This window comes from Sphaeramia orbicularis, chromosome 15, assembly GCF_902148855.1.
Source record: "Sphaeramia orbicularis chromosome 15, fSphaOr1.1, whole genome shotgun sequence".
Taxonomy (NCBI): domain Eukaryota; kingdom Metazoa; phylum Chordata; class Actinopteri; order Kurtiformes; family Apogonidae; genus Sphaeramia; species Sphaeramia orbicularis.
Genome location: NC_043971.1, coordinates 537,716 through 559,396, shown reverse-complemented (window position 1 = coordinate 559,396; position 21,681 = coordinate 537,716). Strand labels below are relative to the sequence as shown.

Here is a 21,681-nt window from a genome sequence, read left to right as displayed (position 1 = left end):
TGATGCGCTGTTGTACTTTTCTTCAATAAACTTCAGAAACTAGATGTGGCATCCTGACTCCAAAGACTAAAGAAAGCTGTGGTTAAATATTACATTGAGTTCGTTGAGTTCATTAGGTAGTTCATTAAGTTCATTAACATTTTCATTTGCATATTGCACATGAAAGCAGGTTCTGAGAGTCAGGGTGGTTTTTACACATGTGGAACAGCGTGTCACCTGTAACTGCAGCTGAATGGTTGTGCTGCCTCTAATGAGTCATTTAATGGTATAAAAGTCAAAATGACAAACCAGAATAGAACTGGGAATACGTTCAGAACACATGTTGACCAGTGCTGGGCCGGACGCTGCCGTATACGTGACACAGAACACAAGGCAGAAAAACACTGGAATATGAAATATGATGGGAACTAAAACCCCCCACCCAGTTAGTAACAGTTAAAAGTCTATAAAATGAAAATAGAACTCCAGCAATGACTCTATTCTTCCATCTTCATTTGATCACACATCCAGAACACCCAAAAGTTGTGACTTTTTTTTTTTTTTAAAGCAAGTTTTCTCTATTGTATCTGTTTTCTCATACAGAAATAAATACATGTTAAAGATGTTGGTCTTTATTAATAGCTCACTATCACATACGAACTTAATATGCAAAACTTTATTTTACACTTCTGTATGCATTCAGTATGTCAAAAAAACCAAGAATTTCCAATCATGTTTCTTGGACAAAAAACATCTGCGATTTTATAACAATTTTCAGGACAGAAGTCAGTGTTCTGTTGTTATGTTAATTGTGTTAAACAACAACCGTCAGGAGGAATAATTACTGATAAAACTAAAGTGAATAACTTCTTTTACTTAGAAACTTATGACAAAATTACAAACTTTGAAAGTAAAACATCAGTATTAAACGATATATTTACTTCAACAGGACTCTTAAAACAATATACAAGCAACTGAAACGATCTGTTTGAACAATTACATACAGTCATGTGATATGTTAGAATTTAGATTGTTATCAGTTTATTTTTTTTATATGAGTAAAGAATGACCCTGATCATGTGTGAGTTCTTTATTGAACACAGCACAGTTGACTTCATTTGTAAGATAAAATAAAGCACTTCTCAAAAACTTAAACAGATAAAGGAGATCACATGCAATACTGAGACACTTATGAAAGTAATATGCTTGTAAATCAACACTATTTAGAAAACAAAAGCTTATATAAATAACAGGAATAAACATATACAACATAAAAATAAGTTCCTTCATTAGGTTCGGTGGTGGATTATGGAAAGGACACTGAAGGTGAGGACAGAAAACACACACATTCTGTTAGTTCCATGGATTTACAAGGTTTCTAGATTCAACTTTTTGTTGCTCAGCTTTAGGCGTTTGTCATCTCAGTCCTTGATATTTAGACCGAGCATATTAGTGAGGCCCACCGACAGTTTGGCATCTTCATCTGTGGTCACCTCAGGACCGACCAGGCCCACAACAGGACTGACCAGGCCCACAACAGACTGGGGTTTGTCCACTTTGAAGGTTCCTCCTCTGACCACAGATGAATCTTCTGTTTGAGCCGTTGGACTGACATTAACACTCGGACCAGCGAAGTTTAGAGCGATGTCCGTTTTGGCCTCAGTTGGTGAGACATTCGTCGAGGGTGCTTTTTCCTTCGCCATTTTCAGTCTCTCCAGAATGTCGACCTTCTCCCCAGTTTTCGATGAGACGTTCACAATCGGCAGGCGAATCCCTTTGCTGACAACATAATCTTTGACTCCGGTTCCGGCTTTCGGTGACTCTAAACCATCCACGATTCCTCCTATTCCATCCATGCAGTTGGTGGGCAGCTTATGGAATATGAAGGCAGGAACCTCCACTTCAGTGTTGGCCACGTCGGTTTCAGAGTCTGCCCCACTTCCCTCATCATCGGTGTTCGACTTCAGGCCCCATTTGAAGGGCCATTTCAACTTACTCTTTGGAGAATCTTTAACTTTAGCTTCTCCCTCTGCTGTGATATCGAGTTCAGGTGTGTTGAGACTGGTGTTGATTCCAGGAGCAGAAACACTGACGTCAGCTGATTCTCCTTCTACACTGGGAACGCTAACATTCACATCAGTCGAGGCGTTCACCTCTGCGCTGGGATCGACTTCTGCAGATTTTTTAAAGCCAAACTTTGGAAAATTGATGTGTGGCAATTTTGGCTTTTCAAGATTGGTATTTACATTTGGTGCTTTCACGTCCACCTCTGGTCCTTGGATGTCTCCCTCTATCTTTGGGGTATTTAAGTCGATGTTGGTATCTGCTGAAGGGGTCCCTACATTGACCTTGGGCGCGTCTATTTCAGCCTCCAGGGATGGATTAACAGTAGGAACGTCTACTTCTGGACTTGAAAGACCAAGTGATGGAACATTAAAATGAGGCAGTTTAAAGTCGCCCAGGCTGGATTCAAATTCAGGTGGCTTCAACTCTAGAAGAGGTTCTTTGAGGTCTGCTTTTGGGAGGTTTACGTCCACATTTGGGGAAGAAACATCCAAAATTTCTAAACCATCAGTGTTCAAAGACACTGGTGCTTCCAGTTCAGCTGAGAGGTTTCCATCAGTTTTTGGTGCTGAAAAGTTCAGGTCTGGTGCAAGACCAGGTCCCTTTAATTCTCCATTTGGTAGAGTCAAATCAGGTGTATTTACATCAGCTGTGGGTAAATTCAGATCCCCATCTGGACCTTTAACTGTTGGAGCAGACAGACTTAAGCCTGGTAGACTGAGGTCAGCTTTGGGGGCTGACAGATTAAGGGCACTGGCGTCTACGTCAGGACCTTTTATGTCTGCTGTAGGCAGATTCAGATCTAAACCTGGAGTAGTGACAGCAGCAGAAACATCCACATCTGGTGCTGGAACTTCAGCCTTTGGCAGCTGGAGACCTACATCTGGACTCTGGAGTTCTCCATCAACTTCAACATTTGGTGCTTTAACTCTAGGTCCAGATAACCCAAACTTTGGCCATTTGATTTTTGGCAGCTTCAATTTTGCATCTGGGACATCAGCCTCTGGAGCCTCAAGGTTTACGGCAGGGCCTTGGAGATCAGCGTTTGGTGTAACGATGTCACCTTTGATCTTTGGTGCAGACAAGGACAGATCTGCTGCATTTAGGTCCATGTTGGGTGTGTCAACATCCAGTTCAGGCAAGCTGAGACTGGCATCCACATCTGGTGCTTTTAAATCTGCATCTAATTCAGGGGCTTTTAATTTCCCCCCTTTGAGTTTTGGTAATTTCAGTTTAGGTAACTTTATCTTACCATGGGGTGGGTCAACATCAACATTAGGACCATTAAGGTCAACATCTGGACATTTAACATTAACATCCGGGGTGCTGATATTTAGATCTGGAGTGTCAATGTTTGGTGCAGGTACATCCACATCTGGTGGACTCACATCCACACCAGGTCCATTGACCTCCACACCTGGTACTATCACATCAGCATCCAGGTCAGCCTTTGGACCACTTACACTGCCAAACTTAGGCTTTTTAAAGTTAAACCATTTGAATTTTCCTGATGGGGCTTCGATATCTGGACCATCTATGTCTATGTTGGGACTTTCAAGATCAGCTTTTGGTAAGTCTATGTCTACATCTGGTGCAATCACCTCGCCATCAATATTTGGGGCTGACAAATTCAAGTCAGCATCCAGATCTACGTCAGGGCTTTTCACCTTTGGACCTGAGATAGACCACCTGGGCTTCTTAAGGGTAGGCCATTTGATCTTCCCAGATGGAGCCTCTACATCTACATCTGGTGTTTTGACATCAACTGCAACATTAGGTATGTTCATATCAGCTTCAGGCAGATTCAGTGATGGGTCTGGAGCAGAGACACTCAGGTCTGGGGTTTTCACATCTGTATTCACATCAACATCTGGGGCTTTCACCTTTGGCCCAAAAAACTTAGGTTTCTTGAGTGTTGGGAACCGGATTTTTCCTGATGGTGCCGCAACATCTACATCTGGTGCTTGAACATCAAGGTCGGCTTTGGGCAAAGCCACATCAACATCTGGTGTGCTGATTGCGCCATCAACATTTGGTCCAGAAACATCAACATCTGGTGTGTTCACATCCATGTTCAGGTCCAGATCAGGTTTGGAGCTGTGAAATCTGGGCTTCTTCCACTTTAAATGAGGCCAGTTGATTTTCCCTGAAGGAGCATCAACATCAAAATCTGGAGTCTTAACGTCTATATCGGGAACTTCTGGGTGATTCACTTCAGCCCCTGGTAAATCAATATCACCATCAACATTCGGAACTGAGACTTGGAAATCCGGTGCCGTCACCTCTGTATCTAGGTCTGCTTTTGGGCTGTGAAGTCTGGGCTTCTTCCACTTCAAATGGGGCCAGTTAATTTTACCACTGGGAGCTTCTACATCAATATTTGGGGTTTCTACATCTAGATCTGGGCCTTTTACCTCAGCTTTTGGCAAATTAATATCACAGTTTGGTGCACTTATCTCCCCATCAACCTTAGGAAGTGAGACATCAACACCTGGAGTGTTCAGGACAGGATCTACATCCAAATCTGCTTTAGGACCGTGCAGTTTGGCCTTCTTCCACTTCAGATGCGGCCAGTTGATTTTCCCAGAGGGAGCCTCCATATCAAGATTTGGGGTTTGCACATCAAGATTGGGGCATTTAAGGTCAGCTTTAGGCAAATTAACATCAATATCAGGTGCATCTAGAGCTGCGTCAATTTTTGGTGCACCCAGACTGACATCAGCTGCAGGAAGGTCCGCCTCGGGCCCTTTAACCTTCGGACTTTTCCATTTAAGATGGGGCCATTTGATTCCACCTGAGGGCATGTCAATGTCAGGACTTGGGGCCTCTAAATTTACGTCAGGGCCATTCAGATCCACTTTTGGTCCATTCAGGTCTAAATCTAGACTATCCAGATCTACGTGAGGGGCTGACACGTTGACATCTGGTGTTTCCAGTTTTCCACTGACTGAGGGAACATCTACATCTCCATCTATTCCCCCTGAAACATCCAGGTCTGTTTTTGGGAGGCCGATTTTGGGTAGACTAAAGTGGGGCATGGTGAACTTTGGGGCCTGGTATTTGGCGGCCTTGATGTCTGGTTTTTCAATGTGGACTGAGGCATCGGGTGTGTTGAGCTTTGGAGTTGAGATGTTGACTTCAGGGGCTTTGACGGTTCCATTGACGTCTGGTCCAGATAAACTAAGACCAGGAATGTCTCCATTGACAGTGGGAACACTTATTCCATCCCCCAACCCCCCAGCTGATGCATCCAGGGACAGATCCTTATTCAGGGTTTGGATCTGTTGATAAAGACGTCAAAGACAAAGTCTAGTTAATGCCTACAACACACATGGACTGGATCAGCTGTTGAATGAACTCACATACATGTCCGATTTAAAGCTGTGCCAAGAAACCACAGTGGAACTCTGTACCATGAACCTACTGGACATATTATTACAATAAAAAAAAACATGTTTTATTATTATCTTATTTAGTTACTAGAATTATCAAGTGTTTTCATTAACAAATCTAAATCCAGGTTTCTGTCTATAGTCTGGATGTTGGTGTCAGGTCCTGGGTCTGTTTTCTGTCTATAGTCTGGATGTTGGTGTCAGCTCCTGGGTCTGTTTTCTGTCTATAGTCTGGATGTTGGCGTCAGCTCCTGGGTCTGTTTTCTGTCTATAGTCTGGATGTTGGCGTCAGCTCCTGGGTCTGTTTTCTGTCTATAGTCTGGATGTTGGTGTCAGGTCCTGGGTCTGTTTTCTGTCTATGTGGGTCCAACAGCTTCAGTATGAATGTGACTGGTTGGACTTTGGATCCTTACATCTGCTCCGTGGTCCAGCCTCAGTCCCAGTGGGCCCAGGTCAGTACCGGCGCTCAGCTCCTTCTTAGTCAGGACCTTCATGTTGTCGTCGTACGGCTCCAACACCTTCAGAATATACTGGACCTCGTTTTTGCTGAGATGGTCCAGGTGGATGGTGGCTGCAACGATCTCATCCCCTGGAGGAAGTTTTTCAGAAGTCAACGTAGTGCCAGGTTTTTCTGACCTGGTTGGCTTTTGCCGCGTTTCCACTGCGTGGTACTGGCTCGACTGGGCTCGGCCTTTTTGCGTTTCCATTACGAAAAAGGACCTGGAATCTGGTACCCGGTACTAGTTTTTTGGTATCACCTCCGCTGAGGTTCCAAGCGACACTAAACCGTGACATATAAACACTGCAGACCACTGATTGGTCAGACAGTTTTCTGTGTGACCCGCCCTTTTACAAAAACAGATGAGGAAGTAGACAGTAAATCTGTGGGTCCATTAATCCACATGACAACAGATAAACTACACCATGGTCGGTCCAGGAGATTCAGTCTTTGGTGGCCGATGTAAAAATTCAGACGAGACAACACACAATAAGTGAGTTTTCAGCAACTCTGAGCAGACGACACAGAAATAACGCGCCACATCGCTATGACGACCAGGTACTGTAAAGTCAGTAGTATCCTGGAATGGAAACGGTCTGCAGGAATACCAAGCAGAGCCGACCGATACCACGCAGTGGAAACACAGCATTTGTGTCACAGTCCAGCAGGACTTCCACATCCATACCTGCTTCTAGAGGGTTAGGGTTAGGGTTAAACTGGTTGTCTTTGTGTGGATGTCCACTTCCATACCTGCTCGTAGACCGCTCTTCTGAGCGACCACATCATCTGTGATTCCAGTGATCACCACTCCTTGGTCGGAGTCATCCAGGACCAGGCTCTGGGAAAAGGTTCTGCTCTTCATGTCCCCGCTCTAAAAAGACAATATTTATTTAGATTGTTCATACATTTAATATTTATACAAATATATAAATAGCATTCAATCAGACAGGTGCTTCAGTCAAAACCATTTCCTTTTGCAATATAAAATAATAATGTTTATAGTGTGAACATTTGTACTCATTTGTGTCTATAAATAGCATTAGTTGATCAGTTCATTAATTCATTGGCCCTTTTCAAACTGTAACGATGATTCTATGCCCAAAGGAAATTAATCATATAATGTACAATATAACATAATACAATAGAATATTAACCTAATTGTGTGTGTACATATATATATATATATATATATATATATGTGTGTATATATGTGTGTGTGTGTGTGTGTGTGTGTGTGTATATATATATATATATATATATATATATATATATATATATATATATATATATATGCACAGTACATGCTTATACCTACCATTATTTTTAGGTGTATTTACATGCACATATCATGGAATTTATAGCATGAAAACCATGGAAACGCCAAGACACAGCGATGGAATCTGAAAAAAAAGAAAAGAATGTCAACATTAGACCACAGACCAAGTCTACCACAGACCAGGTCTGTTATATTCACACATTAGACCATAGACCAGGTCTACCACAGACTAGTTATGTCTGTTATATTCACACTAAACCCTGGTGTTGGCGTCAGTGTTCCATCTGTGTGTGACTGACATGAGACCAGATCCTGCTCTGTGGTCCTTCTGGTCACATCCTTCCATCATTCTGGAATAAAGCCTATGTTTTGGATGGGTGGGGATACTCTGGAAGGTTCTGATCCAATCTGGAGATGTTTGGTTCTGGTCCAGTCTGTGGGTGTTTGGTTCTGGTCCGCCTGCACACCTGCAGTTGTGCTGCTTTTTCACCCTCAGTATGCAGAACTGTGTCTGTCTGTCTTTACCATCAGTCTGTGTCTGCCTTTACCATCAGTCTGTGTCTGCCTTTACCATCAGTCTGTGTCTGCCTTTACCATCAGTCTGTGTCTGCCTTTACCATCAGTCTGTGTCTGCCTTTACCATCAGTCTGTCTGCCTTTACCATCAGTCTGTCTGCCTTTACCATCAGTCTGTGTCTGCCTTTACCATCAGTCTGTGTCTGTCTTTACCATCAGTCTGTCTGCCTTTACCATCAGTCTGTCTGCCTTTACCATCAGTCTTTGTCTGCCTTTACCATCAGTCTGTGTCTGTCTTTACCATCAGTCTGTCTGCCTTTACCATCAGTCTGTGTCTGCCTTTACCATCAGTCTGTCTGTCTTTACCATCAGTCTGTGTCTGCCTTTACCATCAGTCTGTGTCTGCCTTTACCATCAGTCTGTCTGTCTTTACCATCAGTCTGTGTCTGCCTTTACCATCAGTCTGTCTGTCTTTACCATCAGTCTGTGTCTGCCTTTACCATCAGTCTGTCTGCCTTTACCATCAGTCTGTGTCTGCCTTTACCATCAGTCTGTCTGTCTTTACCATCAGTCTGTGTCTGCCTTTACCATCAGTCTGTCTGCCTTTACCATCAGTCTGTGTCTGCCTTTACCATCAGTCTGTCTGCCTTTACCATCAGTCTGTGTCTGCCTTTACCATCAGTCTGTGTCTGTCTTTACCATCAGTCTGTGTCTGCCTTTACCATCAGTCTGTGTCTGCCTTTACCATCAGTCTGTCTGTCTTTACCATCAGTCTGTGTCTGCCTTTACCATCAGTCTGTCTGCCTTTACCATCAGTCTGTGTCTGCCTTTACCATCAGTCTGTCTGCCTTTACCATCAGTCTGTGTCTGCCTTTACCATCAGTCTGTCTGCCTTTACCATCAGTCTGTGTCTGCCTTTACCATCAGTCTGTGTCTGTCTTTACCATCAGTCTGTGTCTGCCTTTACCATCAGTCTGTGTCTGCCTTTACCATCAGTCTGTCTGTCTTTACCATCAGTCTGTGTCTGCCTTTACCATCAGTCTGTGTCTGCCTTTACCATCAGTCTGTCTGTCTTTACCATCAGTCTGTGTCTGCCTTTACCATCAGTCTGTCTGCCTTTACCATCAGTCTGTGTCTGCCTTTACCATCAGTCTGTCTGTCTTTACCATCAGTCTGTGTCTGCCTTTACCATCAGTCTGTCTGTCTTTACCATCAGTCTGTGTCTGCCTTTACCATCAGTCTGTGTCTGTCTTTACCATCAGTCTGTGTCTGCCTTTACCATCAGTCTGTGTCTGCCTTTACCATCAGTCTGTCTGTCTTTACCATCAGTCTGTGTCTGTCTTTACCATCAGTCTGTGTCTGCCTTTACCATCAGTCTGTGTCTGCCTTTACCATCAGTCTGTGTCTGCCTTTACCATCAGTCTGTCTGTCTTTACCATCAGTCTGTGTCTGCCTTTACCATCAGTCTGTCTGTCTTTACCATCAGTCTGTGTCTGCCTTTGCCATCAGTCTGTGTCTGCCTTTACCATTAGTCTGTCTGTCTTTACCATCAGTCTGTGTCTGCCTTTACCATCAGTCTGTCTGTCTTTACCATCAGTCTGTGTCTGCCTTTACCATCAGTCTGTCTGCCTTTACCATCAGTCTGTGTCTGCCTTTACCATCAGTCTGTCTGTCTTTACCATCAGTCTGTGTCTGCCTTTACCATCAGTCTGTCTGCCTTTACCATCAGTCTGTGTCTGCCTTTACCATCAGTCTGTCTGCCTTTACCATCAGTCTGTGTCTGCCTTTACCATCAGTCTGTGTCTGTCTTTACCATCAGTCTGTGTCTGCCTTTACCATCAGTCTGTGTCTGCCTTTACCATCAGTCTGTCTGTCTTTACCATCAGTCTGTGTCTGCCTTTACCATCAGTCTGTCTGCCTTTACCATCAGTCTGTGTCTGCCTTTACCATCAGTCTGTCTGTCTTTACCATCAGTCTGTGTCTGCCTTTACCATCAGTCTGTCTGCCTTTACCATCAGTCTGTGTCTGCCTTACCATCAGTCTGTCTGCCTTTACCATCAGTCTGTGTCTGCCTTTACCATCAGTCTGTGTCTGTCTTTACCATCAGTCTGTGTCTGCCTTTACCATCAGTCTGTCTGTCTTACCATCAGTCTGTGTCTGCCTTTACCATCAGTCTGTCTGCCTTTACCATCAGTCTGTGTCTGCCTTTACCATCAGTCTGTCTGTCTTTACCATCAGTCTGTGTCTGCCTTTACCATCAGTCTGTCTGTCTTTACCATCAGTCTGTGTCTGCCTTTACCATCAGTCTGTGTCTGTCTTTACCATCAGTCTGTCTGTCTTTACCATCAGTCTGTGTCTGTCTTTACCATCAGTCTGTGTCTGTCTTTACCATCAGTCTGTCTGCCTTTACCATCAGTCTGTCTGTCTTTACCATCAGTCTGTGTCTGTCTTTACCATCAGTCTGTGTCTGCCTTTACCATCAGTCTGTCTGTCTTTACCATCAGTCTGTGTCTGTCTTTACCATCAGTCTGTGTCTGTCTTTACCATCAGTCTGTGTCTGTCTTTACCATCAGTCTGTCTGTCTTTACCATCAGTCTGTGTCTGTCTTTACCATCAGTCTGTGTCTGCCTTTACCATCAGTCTGTGTCTGTCTTTACCATCAGTCTGTCTGCCTTTACCATCAGTCTGTGTCTGCCTTTACCATCAGTCTGTCTGTCTTTACCATCAGTCTGTGTCTGCCTTTACCATCAGTCTGTCTGTCTTTACCATCAGTCTGTGTCTGCCTTTACCATCAGTCTGTGTCTGCCTTTACCATTAGTCTGTCTGTCTTTACCATCAGTCTGTGTCTGCCTTTACCATCAGTCTGTCTGTCTTTACCATCAGTCTGTGTCTGCCTTTACCATCAGTCTGTCTGCCTTTACCATCAGTCTGTGTCTGCCTTTACCATCAGTCTGTCTGTCTTTACCATCAGTCTGTGTCTGCCTTTACCATCAGTCTGTCTGTCTTACCATCAGTCTGTGTCTGCCTTTACCATCAGTCTGTCTGCCTTTACCATCAGTCTGTGTCTGCCTTTACCATCAGTCTGTGTCTGCCTTTACCATCAGTCTGTGTCTGCCTTTACCATCAGTCTGTCTGCCTTTACCATCAGTCTGTGTCTGCCTTTACCATCAGTCTGTCTGTCTTTACCATCAGTCTGTGTCTGCCTTTACCATCAGTCTGTCTGCCTTTACCATCAGTCTGTGTCTGCCTTTACCATCAGTCTGTCTGCCTTTACCATCAGTCTGTGTCTGCCTTTACCATCAGTCTGTGTCTGCCTTTACCATCAGTCTGTCTGTCTTTACCATCAGTCTGTGTCTGCCTTTACCATCAGTCTGTCTGTCTTTACCATCAGTCTGTGTCTGCCTTTACCATCAGTCTGTCTGCCTTTACCATCAGTCTGTGTCTGCCTTTACCATCAGTCTGTCTGTCTTTACCATCAGTCTGTGTCTGCCTTTACCATCAGTCTGTCTGTCTTTACCATCAGTCTGTGTCTGTCTTTACCATCAGTCTGTGTCTGCCTTTACCATCAGTCTGTGTCTGTCTTTACCATCAGTCTGTCTGTCTTTACCATCAGTCTGTGTCTGCCTTTACCATCAGTCTGTGTCTGCCTTTACCATCAGTCTGTGTCTGTCTTTACCATCAGTCTGTCTGTCTTTACCATCAGTCTGTGTCTGTCTTTACCATCAGTCTGTGTCTGCCTTTACCATCAGTCTGTGTCTGTCTTTACCATCAGTCTGTGTCTGCCTTTACCATCAGTCTGTGTCTGCCTTTACCATCAGTCTGTCTGTCTTTACCATCAGTCTGTGTCTGCCTTACCATCAGTCTGTCTGTCTTTACCATCAGTCTGTGTCTGTCTTTACCATCAGTCTGTCTGTCTTTACCATCAGTCTGTGTCTGTCTTTACCATCAGTCTGTCTGTCTTTACCATCAGTCTGTGTCTGCCTTTACCATCAGTCTGTCTGCCTTTACCATCAGTCTGTGTCTGCCTTTACCATCAGTCTGTCTGTCTTTACCATCAGTCTGTGTCTGCCTTTACCATCAGTCTGTCTGCCTTTACCATCAGTCTGTGTCTGCCTTTACCATCAGTCTGTCTGCCTTTACCATCAGTCTGTGTCTGCCTTTACCATCAGTCTCTGTCTGCCTTTACCATCAGTCTGTCTGTCTTTACCATCAGTCTGTGTCTGCCTTTACCATCAGTCTGTGTCTGCCTTTACCATCAGTCTGTCTGTCTTTACCATCAGTCTGTGTCTGCCTTTACCATCAGTCTGTGTCTGCCTTTACCATCAGTCTGTCTGTCTTTACCATCAGTCTGTGTCTGCCTTTACCATCAGTCTGTCTGTCTTTACCATCAGTCTGTGTCTGCCTTTACCATCAGTCTGTCTGCCTTTACCATCAGTCTGTGTCTGCCTTTACCATCAGTCTGTCTGTCTTTACCATCAGTCTGTGTCTGCCTTTACCATCAGTCTGTCTGTCTTTACCATCAGTCTGTGTCTGTCTTTACCATCAGTCTGTGTCTGCCTTTACCATCAGTCTGTGTCTGTCTTTACCATCAGTCTGTGTCTGCCTTTACCATCAGTCTGTGTCTGTCTTTACCATCAGTCTGTGTCTGCCTTTACCATCAGTCTGTGTCTGTCTTTACCATCAGTCTGTGTCTGCCTTTACCATCAGTCTGTGTCTGTCTTTACCATCAGTCTGTGTCTGCCTTTACCATCAGTCTGTGTCTGTCTTTACCATCAGTCTGTGTCTGCCTTTACCATCAGTCTGTCTGTCTTACCATCAGTCTGTGTCTGTCTTTACCATCAGTCTGTGTCTGTCTTTACCATCAGTCTGTCTGCCTTTACCATCAGTCTGTGTCTGCCTTTACCATCAGTCTGTGTCTGCCTTTACCATCAGTCTGTGTCTGTCTTTACCATCAGTCTGTCTGTCTTTACCATCAGTCTGTGTCTGTCTTTACCATCAGTCTGTGTCTGCCTTTACCATCAGTCTGTGTCTGTCTTTACCATCAGTCTGTGTCTGCCTTTACCATCAGTCTGTGTCTGTCTTTACCATCAGTCTGTGTCTGTCTTTACCATCAGTCTGTGTCTGCCTTTACCATCAGTCTGTCTGTCTTTACCATCAGTCTGTGTCTGCCTTTACCATCAGTCTGTCTGTCTTTACCATCAGTCTGTGTCTGCCTTTTTTCATTTCCTCCCTCTGACAGTGAAGCCACGCCCACATCCAGATCACCTCAGGCCTCAGGAATCCAAATCTTCTACCAGATGAGAATGTGTGTGTGCATGTGGACCAGGTTCGACTGCATTCTGAACCACACACACAGCAACCAACCACACCCAGCATCAAACAACTGAAACAGGCCCAAAGCAGCTGAAACAGGCACCAAAGCAGCTGAAACAGGCACCAAAGCAGCTGAAACAGGCACCAAAGCAGCTGAAACAGGCACCAAAGCAGCTGAAACAAACAGGCCCAGGGCAGCTGAAGCAGGCCCAAAGCAGCTGAAACAGGCACCAAAGCAGCTGAAACAAACAGGCCCAGGGCAGCTGAAGCAGGCCCAAAGCAGCTGAAACAGGCACCAAAGAAGCTGAAACAGGCACCAAAGCAGCTGAAACAAACAGGCCCAGGGCAGCTGAAGCAGGCCCAAAGCAGCTGAAACAGGCACCAAAGCAGCTGAAACAAACAGGCCCAGGGCAGCTGAAGCAGGCCCAAAGCAGCTGAAACAGGCACCAAAGCAGCTGAAACAGGCACCAAAGCAGCTGAAACAAACAGGCCCAGGGCAGCTGAAGCAGGCCCAAAGCAGCTGAAACAGGCACCAAAGCAGCTGAAGCAGGCCCAAAGCAGCTGAAACAGGCACCAAAGCAGCTGAAACAGGCACCAAAGCAGCTGAAACAAACAGGCCCAGGGCAGCTGAAGCAGGCCCAAAGCAGCTGAAACAGGCACCAAAGCAGCTGAAACAGGCCCAAAGCAGCTGAGGCAGGCCCAGTCACAGATAATTCAACCAACAGAAGCTTCTGTTCAATGGAAACACAAAATATCCACCTCTGATTCAAATCTGGAACATTGAACACATTTAATCTGATGAACTGTTCAACTAATGAGCACAGGGCGGTTCAGTTCACATTTGGAACATATATGACGGTGTGTTCTAACACATATATGACGGTGGGTTCTAACACATGAATGATGGTGTGTTCTAACACATATACTGTATGTTGGTGTGTTCTAACACATTTGTTGGTGTGTTCTAACACACATATGATGGTGTGTTCTAACACATATATGTTGGTGTGTTCTAACACATATATGACGGTGTGTTCTAACACATATATGTTGGTGTGTTCTAACACATATATGTTGGTGTGTTCTATCACACATATGACGTTGTGTTCTAACACAATATGACGGTGTGTTCTAACACATATGTTGGTGTGTTCTGACACATATATGTTGGTGTGTTCTAACACACATATGATGGTGTGTTGTAACACATATATGACGGTGTGTTCTAACACATATATGACGGTGTGTTCTAACACATATATGTTGGTGTGTTCTAACACATATATGACGTTGTGTTCTAACACAATATGACGGTGTGTTCTAACACATATGTTGGTGTGTTCTAACACATATATGTTGGTGTGTTCTAACACATATATGTTGGTGTGTTCTAACACACATATGATGGTTTGTTCTTCTAAATGTTCCACAGGTAGAACCCGTCCAGTCCATGTATTGCCATGTGCAGACAGTATTTACGGTCGATCTGACTCTAATCTTCATCTGGACTTAAACCCATTCTAACCCCAGAACCAACAGCATTTAGGACTGGACTAGTCTGGACCACAGACTCACATTCGGTCAAGTTAAACTCCTTTTATTCTTTAACCATTTGACTTGTAGACCAGTGTTATCATTTGAGCCAACGAATAAATGTTGTGTTAACAGACCTGAAAACCCAACCACAGCACAACGAATCCACCATGAACCCTGAACGTGTGCTGCTTATCTGAGCAGCTTTGCGTTCATGTTCCTGTCATCTTCATGTTGATACTCAACTACCTTTGATTTCCAATGAAACAACAAACGATCATAAATGACATCATTTCACACTGAGCCCAGGTTCTGCTCTGCACTCCTGGAAACACAAAGTGGCATTCCTTCCAGGACGGAAGAAAAACAAATATCACAGACTTCCAAATAAGCAACAGGGTGTTGTGGGTAATAGGTGTGGCCTCTAGAACAGGGTGGTGACATTAAAACCACATAGAATCCAACCAAAGGGTGTGGAGTTCACATTTACTAATGTGCACCAGTTCCAAATTCGATGTATTAATGAGCAAAGCTGGATGTGAACTAGATCAGCCAGCGTTCATCTGCAGGTGTTCGGTTTCATCAGGATTCAAATGGACCGACCGAAAAGGCAACATAATCCGCAATTCATGACTTTCACTGCTTTGCCATTTTGTGAGAGAATGTAAAAAAAAAAAAAAAAAAAAAAAAAAACTGTCCAAAAGCAAATGTATTTTTAGCAACAGCTGACCAAAAAGACTAAATAAGTTCTTGCTTCCTTTATCTGTAATTTATCACCATTACACTGAGGTGTATTATCAGCAGCAGCAGTGTGTCAAATGGTACAAAACTTTCCAAATCCTGTTGCATTTTTATGTCATGATCAAAAATAAACTAATGTGCTTTACAATTAAAAAAAAAAACTATTTAAAAATACACAAATATAGAAAAAGACGGAGCAAAAAGACTTTCATAATGAATTAAACACAAAGAAATAAAGGTTTGAAAGTGCAGCTTCATGTTCCAGATGCAGGTGTTTGGATTTATTTTTCAAATGTCAGACTGGACTGTCTGTCTGCACTAGTACAAACCTGCATTCAGTGTTTTTTCAGATTCTTCTACATAAATATTGATCCAGTTGTGCATCTTGAACAGACACTGAGTTTCAGTGTCTGTTCAACTGATCAGAAACTGGAGGAAAATGAAAAACACCAACTGATGGAAAACAAATTACATCCAATCTGAGCTGATTTTACAAAATGAATTCAAGTTTTTGATGGTTTCAGTGATTTCATCAGTTATGGTGGTGGTCACAGGGTCTGAAACCAACCCGAGCCCGTTGGATCTGGACCGGACCAGATGGACTCACCTGTTTTTGGCGTCACACACACACACATCCAGCTGAAGCCGGTCCAGGAGGATCCGTCTCCTCCTCAGAGATCCAGCGCCGCTCTGACCCAAGCAGCAGCTGGAGGTGCTAGTTAAATGCCTGCAGAGCAGAACCAGGAGAACAGGTCCGTCTGCATCTGCATCTGCAACTGCAGCATCTCTAACCCCACCTCCACCTCTAACCCCATCCCAACCGCTGCCCCCACCTCCACTTCCACCTGCACCACTGCCCCCAGCACCGCTTACCACACACATTAACACTAACACACAATCACACACACAGACACACACTCCCACTAACACACAATCACACACAATCACACACACACTCCCGCCTCAGTTTCAAACTCAGTCACAGAACGACTCCTTTTTGAAGCCGAAACCAGACTGACAACGCTGACAGTCACAGAAACACACACCACTGCTGAACAGGATGAACCAGGTTTACCAAACAGTGAATGCACACACACACACACACACACACACACACCACACACACACACACACAACACAACATTACACACACAACACACACACAACACACAGGCTTCATGACAGTATCATTTGGATGGCAGACATATTTGACTGTGACAGATAAACATATGGCCTATATTACCTGTATATATTCTATATTTCCTGGATATATTCTATACTTCCTGTATATATCCTTTATTACCTGTATATATATCCTATACTTCCTGTATATATTCTATATTTCCTGGATATATCCTATACTTCCTGTATATATCCTTTATTAGCTGTATATATATCCTATACTTCCTGTATATATTCTATATTTCCTGTATATATCCTATATTACTTGTATATCAACCCCTTTTAAAGAAACCAAACCTCGATCCTTCTGATCTTAATAATTTTAGACCAATTTCTAAACTCCCATTTTTATCTAAACTTTTAGAGAAAATGGTTTCAACCCAGCTTTTAGCTTTTATGTCTCATAACAGTGTCTTTGGTAAATTTCAGTCTGGTTTTAGACCTTTTCACTGTACAGAAACAGCCCTCTTCAAGGTCACCAATGACCTTCTTTTAGCAGCTGACAGAGGAGAGAGCTCTATTTTAATTCTTTTAGATTTCAGTGCCGCCTTCGACACTGTGGATCATAATATTTTAATTGAACATCTTAGAACCTGGGTTGGTATCAGAGATAATGCACTAGGCTGGTTTTATTCTTATCTTTTAGATAGAACCTTTGCGGTCACCATAGGCAGCCACACATCCTCCAAAATCCAGATTGCCTGTGGTGTACTGCAGGGTTCAGTTCAAGGTCCGATTTTATTTTCTATTTATATGCTCCCATTTGGTGACATTTTTAAATGCCACAACGTTTCTTTCCATTGCTACGCGGACAACACACAGATATACCTGCCCCTGAGACTGGATGACCCAGAAGCCTAGCTGCTGTGTCTGACTGCCTCAATGATGTAAGCCGTTGGATGGCCCAAAACTTCCTTTCCCAAAACTTCCTGTTCGGTCCACCAAATTCCACCATTGCAATAAAAAATAGCCTCAGTCCCCTCTCCTCAAACATTACACCCACTGCAAGAAATCTTGGGGTAATATTTGACTCAGTCCTCTCCTTCCAAGTACACATAAATAAAGTTATCCAGTCCTGTTTTTTCCAGCTACGAACTATTTCCAAAATCAAACTAAAAGTTCCACACTCCGACCCGGAAACAATCATCCATTCATTCATATTCACCCGACTTGACTTATTAGTATATATCCTGTATGTCCTCTCTCTCTCTCTCTCTCTCTCTCTCTCTCTCTCTCTCTCTCTCTCTCTATATATATATATATATATATATATATATATATATATATATATATATATATATATATATCACAGTAGACATTGAAATCCAGTAGGATTTGTAATCCTACTAGGACAGATAGGAATTTCAGTTTGTCCTAGGACAAACTGAAATCCTATCTGTCCTAGGGTTAGGGTTAGGGGAGGTTGGGGGGGTTAGGGTTAGGGTTAATCTTCAGATCCTAATTTCTTGTAGGATTTCAGTTTGTCCTGGGACAAACTAAAATTACTATCTGTCCTAGAAGGATTATGAATTCTACTGGATTTCAATCTCTACTGTGACATATATATATATATATATATATATATATATATATATATATATATATATATATATACGAGGGCCGTTCAATAAGTTCATGGCCTCACCCAGAACAGAACAACACAGACTGATAATTTATATTTTATTTTTCAACATAATCTCCATTTACAGCAATGCACTTGGTCCATCGATGTTCAAGCATCACTATCCCATCACGAAAGAATGTAACATCCTGTATTATAACAACCAGTATTTCTGGGTGAGGCCATGAACTTATTGAACAGCCCTCGTACGTATGTGTGTGTGTATGTAACCTGTATATATCCTATATGTCCTGTATATATCCTAAACAGTCAGTTATTGATGACAGGAACAGTCTATATAAACAGTTTCTGTTTAAATCATTCATTTGTCCACATGCTTTGTTTTGGTTTTTTTCTGCAGTTAATGTTTTTCTTCAAATTCATGGAAACTCGTTTGTTTTAGTCGAATTCAGAACACCTGATAACCCAGTTTGAGTTCTATTGTCTTCCACTGAACACACAGCTGGGATCCACTGAGGGATCTACTGTGAATATGTACAGGCTGTGGATCTACTGTGAACATGTGACAGAGAGAGAGGAAGAGAGAGAGAGACAGAGAGATGGAGAGAGACAGAGAGAGAGACGGAGAGAGAGAGAGACAGAGAGAGAGAGAGAGACAGAGAGAGAGAGAGACGGAGAGAGAGAGAGAGACAGAGAGAGAGAGAGAGAGAGAGAGAGAGAGAGAGAGAGAGAGAGACAGAGAGAGAGACAGAGAGAGAGACAGAGAGATGGAGAGAGACAGAGAGAGAGACGGAGAGAGAGAGAGACGGAGAGAGAGAGAGAGAGACAGAGAGAGAGAGAGACGGAGAGAGAGAGAGAGACAGAGAGAGAGAGAGAGAGAGAGAGAGAGAGAGAGAGAGAGAGACAGAGAGAGAGACGGAGAGAGAGACAGAGAGAGAGACAGAGAGAGACAGAGAGAGACAGAGAGAGACAGAGAGAGACGGAGAGACAGAGAGAGAGAGAGACAGAGAGAGAGACGGAGAGACAGAGAGAGAGAGACACACACATTTCATTCAGTTTCTCCACTTCAGGTCTAAACTTGTGCCTTTTTAATGAATACCTGTGAGCAGCAGCAGAAGGTGTGTGTGTGTGGGGGGGGGGGGTCTAAAACAAAGGTGCACCCCCCCCACCTGTTTCCTCCAGTCCCCTTCACTCCACCTGTATGTTTGGCTTTGTGTTGTCCACTCACTCATGTCCACTCACTGAGCCTCATGTCCACTCATGTCCACTCATGTCTCTCCTTCCTCCAATTCACAGCAGAATTCTTCATTTACCAGTGATGTGCTCGTTAGCTGCACATCCTCGGAGCGCTGGGGGGTGGGTGGGTGTTGTGTGTGTGTGTATCTGTCCACAGTGTGTGTGTGTGTGTGTGTCTCTGTCCACAGTGTGTGTGTGTGTGTGTGTCTCTGTCCACAGCTCAGTGTTTAGTTGTTGCCGGGCCGGTTCTTGCATCACAGTGTTATCTGCTCAGTGGAACCAGAGTGAGGAAAGGCATGTGAGGCATGTCAAACTAACACTGACACACACTGATTCACTAACTCTGAAACTAACCCTAACCCACACTAACCCTAACCCACACTAACTCTAACCCACACTAACCCTAACCCACACTAACCCTAACCCACACTAACCCTAACCCACACTAACTCTAACCCACACTAACTCTAACCCACACTAACCCTAACCCACACTAACTCTAACCCACACTAACCCTAACCCACACTAACTCTAACCCGCACTAACCCACACTAACTCTAACCCACACTAACCCTAACCCACACTAACTCTAACCCACACTAACTCTAACCCACACTAACCCTAACCCACACTAACTCTAACCCACACTAACCCTAACCCACACTAACCCTAACCCGCACTAACTCTAACCCACACTAACTCTAACCCGCACTAACCCACACTAACTCTAACCCACACTAACCCTAACCCACACTAACTCTAACCCACACTAACTCTAACCCACACTAACCCTAACCCACACTAACCCTAACCCAAACCCACACTAACTCTAACCCACACATATAATCAAACTATATGACATCACACATCAGAAACTAAAAAAAGGCTTTAGGTTCAAACAGAAGCCGAAGGGATGGAACTGACAGGTGGAATAGATCTACTGGATCCTAAAAGGCCTCACTCTTTAAATGAGCCATATTTTGTACCATAATACTGAATACACCATGTCTGGCTTTGATTGGCAGGTGTGTGTGTGTTTGTTACAGTCTTTGTCACAGTTGCCGTCTCACTCACATGTTCAGAGAATGTCGTCCAACTGCATTCAGTTCTACACACATAGGAGCGGTTCTACCATGGTACCTTTACTGCAGACTGACTTCAGTTCCTGCTGACCTCTGACCCCTCACACTCACACCATGGACTGTTCACACTGCTGACCTCTGACCCCTCACACTCACACCATGGACTGTTCACACTGCTGACCTCTGACCCCTCACACTCACACCATGGACTGTTCACACTGCTGACCTCTGACCCCTGGCCATCAGACTGTTGAACAGCCACAGTAAACAGGACCTGTTCCAAACCTGCTGCTGCCCCGTTACTGCAATAATATGAAGCACTTTATTACATTAAATGGCTCAGGTGGCAGAGCGGGTCGTCCAATAACCAAAGGGTTGGCGGTTTGAATCCCGCTCTGTCCATGTGCTGTTGTGTCCTTGGGCAAGACACTTCACCCTCCTTGCCTCCAGTGCCACTCACACTGGTGTATGAATGCGTATGAATGTTTGGTGGTGGTCAGAGGGGCCGTAGGCACGAATTGGCAGCCATGCTTCTGTCAGTCTGCCCCCCCCCCCCAGGGCAGCTGTGGCTACAGATGTAGTTTACCACCATCAGAGGGAGAATGTGAGAGCGAACGAATAATGGATCAATAATGTAAAGCGATTTGGGTGTCTAGAAAAGCGCTATATAAAATCCAATCCATTACTATACACTTTAGTTTTTAGTCTTCTAGTCTTTTCAATTTTTATACACACACACACACACATATATATATATATGAAATGTTTACAGTATTTTATGTTACTTTTATATTTTTCAAGGTGTGTTTTTATTTTTTTTATTATAAACTGACACTGTGGTGAGCCAAGCACTGATATTTCGTTTAATAAGGTACTGATGGTGCATTTATTGAATGATAATAAAGGAAGTCTGAAATTCTCTCGTATCACTGGAGTGTGTGTTGTGGAGGTGGGAGCAGGAACCAGATGACACCAGCGGTGCTTGAGCAATAGTCTGCAACACTGGGTTAAAGAAGAACCAGAAGAACGTCTGGTATGTGGAACAGCTCAGGTATCTGAACACAGCCACATGGAGGAATGAACACTGTCAGAAAAAAAACAAAAAAAGACAAAGACAGAAAAAGACAGACAAAAAAGAAAAGACAAAAAATTCAGAAAGACAGAAAAAACAGAGAAGTCAGAGGCCCACATTCAGCCCAGCGGATCTCCAGTGGACCACATTCAGCCCAGAGGATCTCCAGTAGACCACATTCAGTCCAGTGGATCTCCAGTGGACCAGACCAGTAA

At 43.8% G+C, this 21,681-nt stretch overlaps 1 protein-coding gene across 1 annotated transcript; it reads right to left on the bottom strand.

Annotated features, from left to right (window-relative positions):
- Window positions 1–598: 598 nt before the first annotated feature.
- Window positions 599–16,013, bottom strand: LOC115434201 (neuroblast differentiation-associated protein AHNAK-like). The gene is made up of 5 exons (XM_030156007.1): window positions 15,920–16,013; window positions 7,250–7,334; window positions 6,685–6,805; window positions 5,849–6,024; window positions 599–5,324 (listed from the first exon to the last, which is right to left on the bottom strand). Exons 2-5 carry the CDS (start codon window positions 7,250–7,252, stop codon window positions 1,401–1,403), a joined length of 4,224 nt encoding a protein of 1,407 aa, XP_030011867.1. The 5' UTR covers window positions 7,253–7,334; window positions 15,920–16,013; the 3' UTR covers window positions 599–1,400.
- Window positions 16,014–21,681: the final 5,668 nt, after the last annotated feature.

Excerpts from the sequence above, each read along its gene's own strand:
- LOC115434201 (XM_030156007.1), bottom strand. Across the intron at positions 6,025-6,684 it reads GAAGAGCGGTCTACGAGCAG|GGGATGAGATCGTTGCAGCC; the intron begins GTATGGAAGTGG and ends AACTTCCTCCAG. Across the intron at positions 5,325-5,848 it reads GGCTGGACCACGGAGCAGAT|ATCCAAACCCTGAATAAGGA; the intron begins GTAAGGATCCAA and ends CTTTATCAACAG.